Source organism: Haliotis asinina, chromosome 11 (genome assembly GCF_037392515.1).
Source record: "Haliotis asinina isolate JCU_RB_2024 chromosome 11, JCU_Hal_asi_v2, whole genome shotgun sequence".
Lineage (NCBI taxonomy): Eukaryota > Metazoa > Mollusca > Gastropoda > Lepetellida > Haliotidae > Haliotis > Haliotis asinina.
Window position 1 is genome coordinate 51,994,955 of NC_090290.1, and position 17,105 is coordinate 52,012,059.

At 37.1% G+C, this 17,105-nt stretch overlaps 1 protein-coding gene across 1 annotated transcript in view; it reads right to left on the minus strand.

Moving 5' to 3' along the window:
* Positions 1 to 17,105, minus strand: part of LOC137255660 (integrin alpha-8-like) — a 96,347-nt gene that overhangs the window by 36,675 nt on the left and 42,567 nt on the right. The window contains exons 4-5 of the mRNA XM_067793137.1: positions 16,906 to 17,026; positions 11,753 to 11,832 (exon numbers count right to left, since the gene is read on the minus strand). Coding sequence (XP_067649238.1) covers positions 11,753 to 11,832; positions 16,906 to 17,026 — 201 coding nt within the window. The remainder of the gene's footprint in view (positions 1 to 11,752; positions 11,833 to 16,905; positions 17,027 to 17,105) is intronic.

Here is a 17,105-nt window from a genome sequence, read left to right on the forward strand (position 1 = left end):
AATATACAAGCCATAGATGAGACTGAGATTATATGCCAGTGTTGACAACTTGCCGGATTGGACAGATGCTGGGTTTGACAGCTTACACTGTACAACAATAATGTTGCATGCCTACAACATGAAGGATACACATGCCTGTCCCTAAAATGGAATCTATCTCTTTGGCAAAAATGAAAACATTGTCCTCTCAAGAAGATCAGGCAAAGGTTTTCATCCTTTGAAACCATTCAATATACTGTTAGGGACAAGGTAGCTCAATGATCACAGCTGCCAAAAGTAGTAAGCAGAGTTATGGCCCTTTGCTTCCATGATGTTTTCTTCAATGTTGATCCTGAGTTTGCTCCCACATCAGTTTGGGTATATCTGTGCCCATGGTGGTGGTTGTCATTACCTGTGCCACTGGACTTCATCAACTTGTAAATGTCTGTGACCACCTTCCCTATTGACAGCACTGAAATACTGCTAAAGAGGCACTCACTCACTCACTCACTCACTCACTCACTCACTCACTCACTCACTCACTCACTCACTCACTCACTCACTCACTCACTCACTCACTCACTCACTCACTCACTCACTCACATAGCAGCCATTTTCTGACAAAGCTGTTACAAATGGAAACTGTTCATGCATGCCTGACTGGTCAGCGAATCGTTTGTAGCCATGACAATCACGTCAACATCACTCAAATATATATAACACCATGCAGTTAGGCAAACCACAACATCAAACACCCACAAACATAATGATCAAACCATCAACACCAAAAGCACAAAACAACAATTTCCAAATTCATCATTTCAGCTTTCTTTAAGGCCAGCATACAGCTAAGAAGCAATAAAATACGAAGTGCTGTCTTCACCAAGAACCGGCCTTGGGGATAAACACAAGGCATTATTCTAATGCAGTTTGTGAAATGTGTTGAAAACTGGAAGATTTTCATGGTCTGAGCCATGCATAAGGATGATCAGAATACTGTACAACAACAATGATCAGAGTAGAGTGGACAGCATTGGTACAGACAGTGGCACAAGTCTGCAACATGTGTAGACAGATAGAGGGATCTCATTTATCGTGTCACATTCTTCCATTATACGGTGCAAGATTGATCCCCATGCATGAACATACATTCTGGATGCGGGTGTTTGGCTTTTTATTTCTGTTACTGAGCAAAGCACTTTAAATGTGCTACAAGCCCATCTACACCAAACACTACTGTACACATCGAATAGGCTGTAACGATGCACAGAACTATCAATGGATCGCAATTGTTGAGTCTCCAAAAGCAATTAATCAATGGTAGAAATAAATAACTATTGATGCATCAATAGTATGTGTGACTTTTGGTAGTTTCATGATAGACTTCTATAGATAATGTACAGCACAATACAGGATGGTTGGACGGAGGGTTGCAGTTTCAAAGAGTTTATGTTTTAATTGTTTACTTGAGCTAGGCTTTACATTTCTTAACAGTTTTTATAAGAAACTACACCAAATTGTTGGATTTTCACATAAACTATACATTCACTTGGTAAATGACTTCAAATGAGACAATATTCAATGCAAAACAAATATTACAATGCTATTGGTTATTATTATCACAATAGTATAATATATAATATACTATTACAATTATATTGCACTCCAGTCTCATAGTGTGTTTGATCATATTGCATTTAAGTGTCATCATTTTTATATTCTATTGAACTTCCCTGCTGACATTCAGTTCCACACTGTTCTCTATCAGCCTTCCACACAGTTTAATCACATTTTCAGTTTCTTACACCTGCATTTCAGTTCCATAATTTTGAAATTGAAATTTACAATTTATACTGAAGATTTTTTATGATACAAATTAGCTTTCAGCTTGCTTAGGCTAAAAGTAAAAAAGTGAAATGTTTCTCGGGCATTGGCACGTCACTTTCATTTGTGCACTTAACAATTTTTCATTGCCATTAAAAAAACATATATTTGACTTCGCTCCTTCTGGATCATCCATTTGTCCATTATGAGAATGACAGTCTGTAAGAGCAAGTGTGACTGAATCTACACTTCATTAACATGCGCTAAACTTTCCAAGCTGTATTTCTGAGAGAAAAAGTACAAATGTGTTCCTACAGCGTCACTTTTTTTCTATAAAAAATAAACAAAAAGTTCTACTTGCTTACTGTTTCACATTCAGAATAACTGGACAAGTGTAGACTAGCACTTCAATGATGGGAATCAAACCAAGGTTGCCGACATAAGAAAATGCTTTAACCAGTCGGCCACCCAGAGCTATTGTGATGGATCTGATCACAAAGGCCACTTCATAAATCCAGTAATCATATCACCAGATATCCTGATATCCTGGTGGGATATCACTGTAACCCTCACAATTGTCTATAATCAACTTCAATCACAACCAATGTACTTCAAAGATTTATGAATTATTAGAATTATGATTGAATTGTTTCAATGGATCTTGTGATCTGAATCAGTGCATCAGCTAGCTGCAGCTGATTTGTGGCAGCAGCCAAAACTGCTACTTGAAAATTATTACTTTGTCAAAATATCCAGAAATTATGGATTTGTGAACATCTTTTTGTCCTATCATCGCCAAATTGACAAACATTCTTGACACTTAAATTTTGGAGTGTTTTCTCTGTGGTTGACACGGTCTGACTGAGGAGTCATCTAATTAGAGTTTATATTACAATGAAGTGCAGTGATTCAGTCCCAGTGAAGCTTATCATGATTGGATTTTTCTCAAGTTTTCACTTAACTGCCGTAATTTTCACCAGTGCTGTTTAGATGATATAGTCTTGCTCAAACACAGTAAAAAGGACCCAGATTCAATTAACAACACAAAACCAGACACTTAAACTTCACAAAATGATTAGAGGTGTCTTATATGTTTGTTTTTGATCTGATTCCATCCATTTTGACAACCTGATCACCAGTTAAATATAAAATACACAGTATCTGTCACAAATCTTCATGGGATTTTTTACACATACAATATTTATTACTTAAGTCATATTACAAACATGATGTTAGTTTAAAGATGTATATTATATATTTGACTAAAACTGTGCCTTCCTTAAAAATTCTTATTTTTCTTGAAATTTCTACTGCAAAAATGTTTCCAAGAAACTAATCTGAAATCAAACCTACAACAGGTAAACTTCTTTAGACCTCTCTCTCATTGAATGATAATAGCCGATTACTGTTGTCTCCACAGCACTGTCATTTGCAGAAAGATGATCTAACTGATCAAATACATGTAGTATGTTACTTACACAGTAACACCAAATATCTGAACTCACAGGTGGGTAAAAATCATTCAGCAAGTAGATACGCCACTTGTCAGTAGCGAGCTGCCACAGAAGGTCAGCACCAAGGTGAATTGATGGGCTTCAAGACCTGACATATTACTTGACTTAATGCTATTCCCTAATGTGAAATAGACACACTGGCAACAACCTACAATATTCAGAAATCAAATTTACTATTCCTAATTAAAAGAAAGAACTAGAAGTTTGTAATGAAGCTCAGGGAGTATACAACATGTCAAGAAGAAAGTTTAGCTTGGTCTTTAACTTAAAGTTCGTCTGGTGGACAGGACGTATATGCCCAGTGAGATTACAGTTAGTGGTTTAATATATCCTGGTCACATGATACTAAAGATGTTACGAGATACTTACCAGTATTGTTTTTATTAAGAGAATAAAGCAATGACTCTAAGGGTGCAGGTTCGAATCACAGATAGTACTCAATCCAACACAAGTACTAGAATCTGTACTATACTAAGTGTAATCACAAATATAAAATATGCTATGTTTGACCACTTTCTAAAAATGACATTGTGTATTCACAACAAATAACAAGGTCTGTCTGGGAGTTGGTGTATTGTGTATGAGAGGGCTTTTATTGTGAACAGACGTTAGTCTGAATTAGTAACAGCTTTAATACACATGAGTATATACACTGTTTTAAAACAGCAGTCATTTTGAAAGTGACATTCAACCTCGTTTGCGCTGTTCTTCAAGGTTGTGTTTTTCTTCACCACAGATGTGTCTGATGTTTCAACCAGTAGCATACTCAAGAGACCCATTACAAAGATATATTATGATGTGATTTGCCACAACTTTACTTACTTACATTTCTGCACTCAGGAAGTCACCAATGAAGACTGGATATGAATTATTACACAGCACAGCACAGCACAGCACAGCACAGCACAGCACAACACAACAGGCAAGTCACACATACACAGGACAACTCATAACGCCATGTCTGAGAAACCTTGGAAACATTCTCCACACATCATTCCAAATGCACGCTCACACAAATGTCTGACATGCATTGCACAATAACTTGTGTGGTCAAGAAAAGACAGTCAACACAGCAGATTTAAAGGCACGACAAAAACTGTAATTCGCAACACCTTTTTCAAAATAATGTTGGTATGGATTCCTTGGGTTAGTGCAAAAACTTTGGTTCGTGCGAAAACATCATGCATGTTCACAGCATGACACGCGCATGTCCAATGGACTCACTTGCGACAGGGCAACGCTCAAGCCTGACTGACAGAAGCCTTGTTTGTGGAAGCCCCACGCCCCATCTGTCATTAGAGAGAGACACACGTGAAGTACATTCACCTACAGAGGGCGCTCACAGCGACATGTCATGATACTGGGACCAATACGAAGTTATAACTTTCACAAAAATAAAACATTAAACAGAACTATATCTCATTTTCATTTTCCAATAACAGCAATGGGAAGCGAACAGATGAAGTTGATGGGTGGTGGGTGAAGGTCATTTTGGGTGAAAGAGTCTATGAACAGATGGGATTAGGTTGGAAGAGTCTATGAAGAGATGGGGATTCGGGTGAAAGAGTCTATGAAGAGATGGGGATTAGGTTGGAAGAGTCTATGAAGAGATGGGGATTAGGTTGGAAGAGTCTATGAAGAGATGGGGATTAGGTTGGAAGAGTCTATGAAGAGATGGGGAATAGGTTGGAAGTGTCTATGAAGAGATGGGGATTAGGTTGGAAGAGTCTATGAAGAGATGGGGATTAGGGTGAAAGAGTCTATGAAGAGATGGGGATTAGGTTGGAAGAGTCTATGAAGAGATGGGGATTAGGTTGGAAGAGTCTATGAAGAGATGGGGATTAGGTTGGAAGAGTCTATGAAGAGTTGGAAGAGTCTATGAAGAGATGGGGATTAGGGTGAAAGAGTCTATGAAGAGATGGGGATTAGGTTGGAAGAGTCTATGAAGAGATGGGGATTAGGTTGGAAGAGTCTATGAAGAGATGGGGATTAGGTTGGAAGAGTCTATGAAGAGATGGGGATTAGGTTGGAAGAGTCTATGAAGAGATGGGGATTAGGTTGGAAGAGTCCATGAAGAGATGGGGATTAGGTTGGAAGAATCTATGAAGAGATGGGAACTAGTGTGAAAGAGTCTGTGAAGAGAAAGGGATTTAGGGTGGGCTTTCGGATGGGGAATTGTGGCAATTTTGAGATTCCTGTATTTGGATACAGTGTCATGACATCAGGTTGCAGGTGACCTGTCTAGCTCTACCATCACTTACCATTCTTTCATCCGCGCATCTACTACAGCTGATAACATGCCTGTATCTCTAGCAGACATGTAGAAAACTGATTTGGCCTAAATTCAGACCATATCAGACCAGACCAGTTGTCTTGTTTCTGTTATTTTACTCTTTTTTCCACAAAATAAACAAAGTTCTTCTTTAATGAAATTATCTTCTTGAAAGCATATTTGTGATAGTATATTTGTTAAAATTAAAATCAAAATAGTTTTGGTATAAGTAATAAAATAATCTGTGAAAACAAGGAAATATTGGTCTGGCCTAAAACAATATACACTAACTCTTCATTGTAAACCTATTCATGCAGAAAGTAAACTAACTGAAACTATAAGGAAAAAGATGATCTATGGAAACTGTAAAGGAATACAATATCAAAATAAAACTAAATACATTTTGTGCACAAAATAAGAGAAGTAATCTGCTGATAGTCCAGTACAACATCAAGTCATTCTGGGAAAATGCAAAGGACACCTGAAAGTAAAAATCTAATTAGTTTCTGTCAAATGCAGTGGAAATACAATATTTATCACATAGTGACAACACTTACATCATCAGACATTGTGCAGCATTCTTAGTTGGCAGACAGGTGTACAAACACAACATTTATACAATGTGCAACATTGCACATAATCTCTCACCAACTGGCAGACAAGAGATGAAAAACAACACTTACACATGTGCAACATTGCACATGAAGACAACCATACACAAAAATGAGCAAAAATTGTGCAACACTGTACCACATTTAACTCGGTTCACAGTTTGATGAGAGTGCAATATGATCATATTAGTTACAAGTGTGAATGATATAGATATTATCAACTGGATGTTCTATAAGATGTAAGTAAAGATTGCATGGATCATTGTATCACTGGAAAATGAGCATGAGAGACAGCACAGTCAGTAATAGACTAGATCACAGTTGCCATTAAATAAACTGGGCAAACAAGTGGTTGATAGCATGAACAACAGACCACATCACAACCTGTTCCTCATTGTAATGAGACAACTGCTGAGATTCCAACAGAATTTCAGGAATGTAATACAATCCTCCAGTCATCAGATCAGATCAATCCCTTTAACAACTAAATTGCAAGTAAGATATATATTTGACATTAATGACTTGAGGTTTTCTTGATAAATTCATGACATAAAATGACGATGTAATGATGAGGTACTTTAACTTCCACCAAAGTAAGGATCCAACAAGTAACACAAACATTCCTGGGGCTTGACCACACTCCTTCATGATCTAAACCAAAGACATCCGTTAGAACTGTAGATGTTTCCTGTCTGCCAGAGTCTATAGATACAATCTTCTCTACATTTCAACAACCCTATTATCTTCCACTCATCTGCTACCAGAGGGCAGTATTTGCAGGGTAGGATGTACTGCACCCCTCAGACACACCTGTTTCCTCCTCCATGGCTTGATTGGCTGTAAATTAATGGAAGGAGATATTGGGAGGAACTACGGCAGAATCCCACCATGTGTTCTCTAGCCATCATCCTTGTTCAGGCCACATCAAGTCTGTCTACAGTCCCTCAACCTTATTATATCCCTTTCCAACCACCCTGTAGTCCTATAGCTCAAAATGAAGCAATTCTACATTTCCAAAAGTTCTGAAACTTTGAATCTTATTTTCAAATGAAAAACTAAACACCCAAATTTTACACACAAGCTGATATAGTAGTATGCTATTATGATTAAGATGAGTTTAACTTCTCTGTGTCAGCAGATGCTTCTGTCTAGTTCCACATACCTCCAAACTTACAATTCAGCTACCCCTAACATCAGGTGCTTCCTGAGAAATTCTGAGAGACCAACTGAACAACCATTTTCCAAAACTTCAGCTGAAATGTTTCATACAGGTCTGTTTCCAGTAATTTTCATCCCTGGTTCAATATTCTTCATGACTGAAAGGAGGTCCATTGCAACAGTGCCATGCTGGTGCTGGGGCAATATAGATATGTTATCAGCCAGCAAGAGGTACTACATTGTGTGATATGACACAGCTATCAGCATGTGTCTCAACCAATGAGATACAGTAAGCTTCTTTATTCTCCAGTGGACACCAGATAGATATACTGTCTGTATTGGATTACTCCCTGACACATGGCCAATTAACCAGCACCGTCACTGCAAGCCCTTTGTTTCTCATGGATCAAGAGAGCAATATTTGGCATATATACACCACCACTCACACCACTCAATCAGAATCCTCTCTCCTTACAACTTTCCTCTCTAAACACTTCTGTTTCAATCTTCCTGCCATTTCTTTCAATTTTACTTTAATATCTATTTCACTTCATCTTACATTCTGAGGTCAGGCGGATGTATTTCCTAGTTTAACTGCTTCCTTCATCCATGTGGTAAAATATGATACATTACATGTTTATTTCAATCCAATTTCCAAGCAGAAACTTATAATTATATATTTGGTACACAACTCTCACCATTATATTAACAAGAAACCCCCAAAATGTTTAAAAGAAACACAAACAATATTTACAAACATTATTCTGTATGCAGAATGTCGATTAAATCTAACTAAAAAATAACGGCTAGATCTCACAAGAATTCGCTTTTGTCTTTTCCTTCTTAACATATCCTGGTGAATATGGCTTCTGCTGATGAACTGACACAGTTCAAGACAGACCTTCAACTTGTCCATTCTTCGAATGAAAATTTAAGATGCTAACACAATATTTATGGTTTGAAATCAAGACATCTGTTCACTAGGTTTTTCACTGAAAACACACAATCTAGAAGACTTCTAAAAAAATTCTGAAGGAAAAACAAAGTAAAGAGAATTTTGTGGATGCACTTTGAAGATAAAGCATCTTTAGAATCGGGATAGTAGAATTGTTCACAAGTTTCAATATTCGTGATGCTGGGCCTGTTCCACCTCATCAAGATCAGTTTGTAGGAAGACAGTACCTAACAAAGTAACCCTTCAATGGACAGCTCCTCATCCAGGTAAACCTGTCATCTACTTCCATACAATAACCCAGAGAGATGCTCTCTGTGATTTATGGGACAAACCAATAACGAGCTTGAACAGTTTTTGTAATTTACAACTTTTTTATGCACTGACAAGCCAGCATGTCTAATCACAGGCTTGATGGAAATGTGATCTGCAAATGTCTGTAATTAGCGAAGATTAAAACATCATCTAATTGGCACAATCTCTGGCTAAGATCAGTGGTTTGAAACTCGATGATGGGAGGTATTTTTATGGTTCATATGCGGACAATAGGTACGCTCCTGTGATGTGGGTCAGGGAGCTGGGTAACATTACGGTGCCATGCATCGCTCGCATTAAACATATGTGCTGCACTCAACCAATAATTTATGCTTCCTCTAGCGCAAACTACTATAGTCTCATTATCTGCTTTGTCCAAATGTATTGCAGTTTCCAGGGTAACAAAAGAATATATGATGTTAATTCATTGAATAATCTGTGAAATCACATACCTACACTGTGAAAAATGTACCATTCCTTAAACTACGTATCTTAGAAACAGTTAACATAACAATATAGAACAGTTCAAATACAAAATGATGAGCTTATCATGTCATGAGAAATACAGGGGTCATCGTTTTACCCTGTGTAACAAAATGCCAGTTACATTCCAAAGAAATCTAAGGAATTATCTGACACCTTTGTAATTGCTTCCTCAAACAATGATATCTATATGAGGTACACAAAAAATGGACAGGAAGAATCTCTGCCAACTAAGAGAGACCCAGGTAAACAGGTGAACTCCCTGTTGAGATAAGTCTGCCTACAACAGAGGTAATGATCGTAAACAAAGTCAGCAGAATGGCACCAATGGTGAGGCCACAACAACAGTGTACCACAACACAAGACAATGAATGTTGTGTAAATAATGTCTGACTGAAGCATGAACAGCACAAATGTCTAAGGTACATCAATCTACTGCTCAAGGTTAACTCCCTTAGTTATGCAAGGATGTTGTCTGGGTTCTAATCCTAGATTTGACCTGACAGGATTCACATAATACTTGTGTTTATGTGTCTCAATATCCTAAAGTTGATCATCTGTCTCAAGCACCTATCTCATATACCACCCTTTATACATCATTCATACATTAACAATGTGCACTACACAATGCCTGTTGGTCAAATCCAACCATTCATTCCAAAAACATGTTATCAAGCTGCTGATTGGACCAGGGACTGACCGTGCAGATAGGCCTGACTTGGCTATTGTTTGTTGACAGGGGGAGATAACTTAGAGTCAAAGGTTATCCAGTGAAAGTACATCATTCTGTTTGTTTAGCAGCCACTAACAGACCATCTGCTGCTACATCACCAAAACCAGAAGGCAGGCTGATTCTCCAGTACTTGCTTTTGTTCCTCAAAAACTGGAACATGAAATGTCATCTAAAACAGTAGTGTCACATGACTGACTAAATGGAAACAACACTTATGACCTCATTTGGGTTTTGCAATTTGCACCCACTTGAAACTTACAACATTGTAGTGATAGAGGTTTTATTCTACTCTTACATCTGACAGGAAACTGCCTCCAACCATTACACATGTACAGGGAAAAAACTTAATCCTTCCCTTCTATGTCACCCAAATAGATACAACAGTGAATGAGTGAGTGAGTGAGTTTAGTTTTACGCCGCTTTTAGCAATATTTAAGGAATATCACGGCGGGGGACACCGGAAAGTGGGCTTCACACATTGCACCCATGTGGGGAATCAAACCCGGGTTATCGGCGCGACGAGCGAACACTTTAACCACTAGGCATCCCCACCGCCCCAGTGAACGAGTGAGTGAGGTGTGTTTAATGTCACCCAGGACAGTACACCAGTTACATTGCTCAGTGTTAACTTGATGTGGCAGAAAGGTTTACATGATACAGCTCTCTGAATTTACCATTTGGAGGAAACTCATGAGAAACAATGCTGACAAACCTCGAAACACTAACAGGTATTGAAATTCATGGTGACCGAATTCTGGGATGCCTAAAGGAGGTAATTCTAAAGAGCAAATTGCAGTGCCTCATTCGACAGTGCCAAGTAGGCCCTCCCCACCCCATCTCTCCTACCCCCTACCTGAACGTTCTGTCTTCAATAGTTGTTGTAAACTGAAGTGCCCTTGTTGATGGTGCTGTGGTAACTTCTGGCCATGTCGACACACACAAAAAAGTTGTTTTTGTCTTCCAGCAAGTACATAAATATTGAATACTTCATTCACTATATATTTGTCTACAAATTTTTAGTTGGTGAAAGTAGAAAAAAACTTTGCAGTTTCTACCAGGTTCTACAAAGCTACAGCTGTGAAATCTTTTAGACAGGTAGACTCTGCGAAAGTCAAACACTCCTACATCAGTTCTACCGACAGATCTCAAAAACAACACAAAATGAAAGAGAAGGTATTCATACCATGAAGACAAGAAACAAAAAGTACAGAAAGGAAAGTCTGCGATAAAGAAGGTTTCCTGTCACTTACTTCTGACAGCGAGGCGGAAAGTCCCGCCTGGCAATAGCCGTGTTTGTGAAACTGGTCGGAGACAGGAAGTCGATCCACCGCTGACGGCAGAGGAGGAGGGAAAAAGGTATTAAAGAGGAGATAACTCCTTTGAAAATACATGCACAAGCCAGTTTCTTCAACCTCAAAACCTAATGATGATGATGATGATGATGATGATGATGTTTTGAGAGGGATTGTGCATTGTAGTGTACATGTTATTGATGAAGGATATGATTGGTTGATGTTGTAAGCAGGAACAGAGTGACAGCTCATATTCAAACTGTGCAAGATCTCATGAAGGGATATATGACAGTTATTGCCTAGAGTGTATATATGATAAATATTTCATGTCATAACAGCCTCATGCCCCACCCAATGAACCAGAATCAGTTCAAAAGTCACTAACAACCTAACTTTGTAATATTGTTTTTGTTGCCTTGTCAAAAGTTGCTGAATTGAAATTATCTGTTTCTGATGATGAAGCTTGAGTTTGTTTGTGAAACTGGATTGTGCATCAACATCCCTATTCATCACCTTCTGGAGAATCTAATTCCTGCCTTTCTCATTTACAGTCAAAAAGTTGAAACTGTTGTCATGGTAACCTGAGAGAGGCATCACCATGGAAACAGGAGTGACTTACTGAAGTTATGGTGGCTGAGAAGCCTGACTGGCAGTATCCTTGCTTGTGGTACTGGTCAGCTACGTACCTCCGGTCTACCTCTAGAAAAACCCCATGCAAAAACCATGTGATCATTGAGTTGTTAGTGCAGCACACAACATAGAGGCAAAGTAAACACGACACACTTGGAAACCCTTCACCTATAAACATAACATAGCTTCTACTTGGCAACAACTACTTCTGGTGCACAAGATGTTTTTGTACTTTTCACAGGTCTGTCTTTTAATAGAAAATGTGTTGGAAATAGCAAGACAAGTATTTTGTGCTAAGTAAGTCAAACTGGATCATTATTACCAGAATGTCACAAAACAGTTCATACTCTCCCACAAGTTGAATAACTTGAAAAAGATCAGGTGCTGTTATCCTTAAAACTAATCATGTTTCTGCCACATGATTGCATTGTAGTTGATGTTGTTTGCAGAAGTACATAACATTACAAGGGGTTTCCAAGTTTGTCGTCAGCTGTGAAGCGATAAAACAGTGGATTCCATTCTCATGTCACAGAGATGGGTGGAAGGTTGCTGCCTCTGCTATTACAGTGCTAGTAACAAAATAAACATAATAATAAAAATGTCACTTAGCCAGAAAAATAACATGCTGTTATTTTAACTTCTGTATTAACCTTTACAAAACCAAAAACCTCTTTTTTAACACATTTAAACATGTATCTATTGAATGGTCTTACTATTATTTTCTGGTCATTTCAAGATCTGATTAAGGGAAGTTAACCTCCAATCAGTGCTTATATTATATATTTATATATTTGGCCATTGTCTTTGTTAAGGAATTATAAGACCAGATTCAACTATTAAAAGATTATTAAAAAAAGTGAAATTATTTCCTGATTTAGTCTTGAAAACATGTGTCTAATATATACCTTATTAATTAATAATTTCATGTTAATGAATGAATATATCGAGTTATTACTCTCTATTACTGAGAATAATTACTTCATTGCTTACATATTCATTGATTAATACCAACCCGTATTTCATTTGGTTAATTAATTGTTGCAAATATTTACACAGAATGGTCTCACAATGAATAAAGTCTGTCAGGCAAGAATCCCATCGACAGACACTTTATTACAACGTTTCATTCCAATATTTCTCACTTAACGACTTCCAGCAGCAATCACACATAGATTTCTTTGCCATACATTTATGAGATTTCTGTCAACAAACTGACAGTTTCAGATTTGATAGTTAAAGTCTCGAGTCCCTCTTAAGCGAAAGTCAGCCCCCAGCTATGTGAGAGGCAACGCCATAGTCCTGCTCTACACAGATCAGTGCTGATCAATGGATTACATCCACCACCAACGTGAGGAATGAAAGCAAATCTTCTCCCAATAATGAGCTGGTATTAATTTTCTGCTCACTTTCAGGAAATAACATCTTCGCTCCATGTTCAACTCTTGATGTTGATGTTGGTTCAATGGTAACATTGGAACTTTAAACAGAACTAGGCTAAATATTGACAAGTTTCATAAAGACATGTTAAAAGTACCAGATATTTTGCATTCTTACAGTGGCATCAATTTCCTGTCATTACATAGGAGGGAATCTCAATTGGGGGATACTGACCTTAACGGATGGTAGTAATTGATCATAGAAATTTAAAACAGACTGAAGAGATAGATTGTATGAACAGATTTAGAAGATCTAATATCATATTTATTTAATCAAAATATCATGTCATTCAAATTCTATTTTCATCTTTATCAGACTACGTACTGCAACATGTTTGTATAACCAACTCTAGGAATTGCATCTTGCTGTTCAACAGCAACTCACAATAACCTTGACTGTACTGACTTGGCAACTCACATAACTTGGGATAATTTAAATATTAAAATATAATGGTACAATCAGATTGATTGAGGGAGTTTTACACCCTTTTTAGCTATATTCCAGCAATATCTCAGCTGCGGACACCAGAAATGGACCTCATACACTGTGCCTATGTGGGGAATGGAACTCAGATCACGAGCGAGACAAGCAAACGCTTTAACCAGTAGGCTACCTCACCACCACTAGTACAATCAGAAAGGTTAGTAATTTTAACTGTTTAGCACTTGTACTTACACAGACACAGCAACCTTCCACAAATGACACATGATTATATAAAGCTAATAAGTAAAACTGTGCTTATAAATAAAGAAGACTGCAAAGAACAAGAAGAACGGACAGCCACATCCCAGCATACAGGTAGGTGTGCGGGTACTGCCCTATAACATTACTACAACCACATGGCAGTTCAGGGTTTGGATCTAAACAGGTGAGTGACAGAAACACCATCCACATTGTCTGGGTATGGTGGCACAAACTTGTCACTGTAACAGGTTTGAGCCATTTTGAACTGCCATTGTTGTAATCCCAAACCCGACTGTGAGAAGCCAGATGTTCTTTACTTGGACACTCAAGTTATACTTTCATTTTGGATACTTGAAAAAAAATATACTTTGAAAAATGTTGACAACAGTTTTGTTAATTCATGAAATATTCTTCTTTTATTCCATTGGACAGTACTTACTTAAACAAATTAGCATCTTTGATGTTATATTAACAATTTTAAAAAGCAATAGCTAATCTACATTGAGGGAAGTTCTAAAATTCTAGTAAAACTTAATATTACTTCCAACATGCCAAATAAACACTTGGCCAAATTGAGGTGAGTGGTTAAAATTAAAGGAAAAATAAGCCAACAAAATTATGAAAATCATTAAATGGAAATTAACTTATGTGTCTGAAATCCCAGCCAGAAAATTACTACTTACTGTTTAGCCAAGGAAAGACAACCAATGTTACAGCTCAGTTTCAGTCTATCAGTTTAAACGAAAATTTTCCATGATCTAGATGTCTTTCAGAGTGACATTTGTCTATCCACAGTTTCTAAAATATCACATTTCAGATTTGAAATTAACAGATACCAGATTTCTATATCATGAAAGAAGCTGAAAACAAGGAATTTCAGACACTTTCTACAAACCATTGGGGAATTTTAAAACTGAATGGGGAACACAGTAGTAAAGAACACATCTAGGAAAGAACCCAACCCTCCTATATACCAGGAACCCTTCTACTGCATAATGTGTGCATGAGCTGCTGGTGTTGCAAGCTGCAGAACATGTGTAATGGCTGACCACCACAATATACAGGTGGATCCAGGCAGGCGGATCCAGGCAGGGGACCGACATGTTTGCGATCTAATTACATTCCACCATGATTAAAGTGCAAGTGTTCTGTTCTCTGAGTATTCACAAATGGCAGCCAACATTTCAGGTATTTGTTATTGATCAATACCCTGCAGTATGATGGTGACATGTAAATTGGCAATTATGGACCACATAATCCAGTGACTGATATCATGAGCAACAAGCCCTCAACCAAGTCACTGCATCTGACCTTCCAATCTGTTTGGATCAAGGTCAAGGTTGCTGGGCTCATGGTCAGATCTGGAATCCAAGTGAGCTGCAATCACGCTACATGTTTGCTTTTTATTATAACCCTTCATGTCTAGAAATTCAACAAGGATGAGATTTGTAAATTTGAATCACTGTATGATCTGTAAGAATAAAAAGATTAAAGTTGACATAATTACTAATTGTACACGTGTCCTTGCCTAACCTCCATTGTAAAATGACACTCAGGTCCCCAAAAGTAACATTTGAAATATGAAAATAATCAAATAATTTTCTTGCAATCACTTAAACATTTCATCCCAGACCAACTGAATATTTCCCTCACACAGAACAGAATATGTGCACTTGAATCATTGTGGATGCAATATCAGTCTCTCTCCTATTCCAGTCACCCCAGTCCTTGAGAATGCCTCGTTATAAGACAGAGTAATATACAAGATAATTCACAGTCACATGTAGGTCACATGACTTCCTGCCAGTACACACAAACCAAGAATCATGAAAATATGGAATTTGGATTTCCTAAAATAAACATCCGTGTTATGAAATGCTATGAAACAATGCAGAACCATGAAACTGATTCTTATGTAAGACAATAGCTCTTACCTCACAGTGATAGCAGAACAATTACAATATCACATAGCTCATGAGTGACTAATATTGAGATCGCAGTAAGGAAATATTTTGTAACATTTCATAAAGTGTTCTAATTTTAATGTCCAAAAATAGGATCAGTTGAAACCATGTGATATTATAATTATGTCCCAATACTGTCATATTCTAATTGTTCACTTGTACAATTTGTATGATATTGAGATATAAATGGATCTAAGTACACCATTTTATGTTTCAAAAAAACATATATTTTAACAATTAGAATATGATCAATTAAATAGAAGTGTAACAAAACTTGCCAGAAGTGACATATAAAAAAATACATATCATCAATATATTATATGCACATAATAATTATGCAAGCAGTAACAAGCAAATGATGGCATTCAGGTGGCAGAGTCAGACAAAAACAGGAATTAAAGAAGCTAAACCCCAACACTGCCTTACTAAGAACTTCATTCTCTTAAATGAACATACTAAGGCCATACCCATGTTATTTCTTGTTCTACAGATCTGCGGTCATATATTTTGCAAAAATAAGAAACAAATTAAAAATTAATTCTTCACTCAAAAAATAAAATGTTAATATTTGTATTCACCAAAACTGTAAAACAAGAACATTTTTCAGATTGTTTTTTCCCCATATACACTTCAAAACTGCCAAAAGTTAATACTTTCAGTATTTATTTTGACTGGTGATTTTATTATTTTTGTTTCCGTAAAACTAGTAGACAAAATTGGTCTGGACTAAATCTGAAAAATAATTTTTTGGAAACAGAAATATCTGAAATTGCCATACCCTGTCATCACTTCATTGATAATGCAGCCACATATGTGCAGTGATTGTCTCAAAACTATTTTGTATTTAAAACCAAAACAGTGTTCTATATGTAATCAATTCATTTTGACATACTTGGGAACATTTCTGACAATGTTTCACTATGGATTATTTGTTTTCAAAAACACACAGATATGTTCAACATTTGAGACAATCCCTTTTTTAACACACCTCTTGATAATAAATGCTTATAACACACATTTACTTTATAACCACATTAGTTATAACTATGCATATTACCTCTTCTGCATGGTGAGAACTCTTCTGTTCGTGTCGTCGAGGGTTTTGAAATGTAACATGTTCCAACCGGTTCTCTTTTGTTATAATCTTTCGAAAGATAAACATATCTTGGAGCACAGGCCTGAAACATAGAAAGAAATAGTCAGTGATAATATGGCACATAGTATCACCAGGAGTGGAAGATACGTGTGTTAACTCAT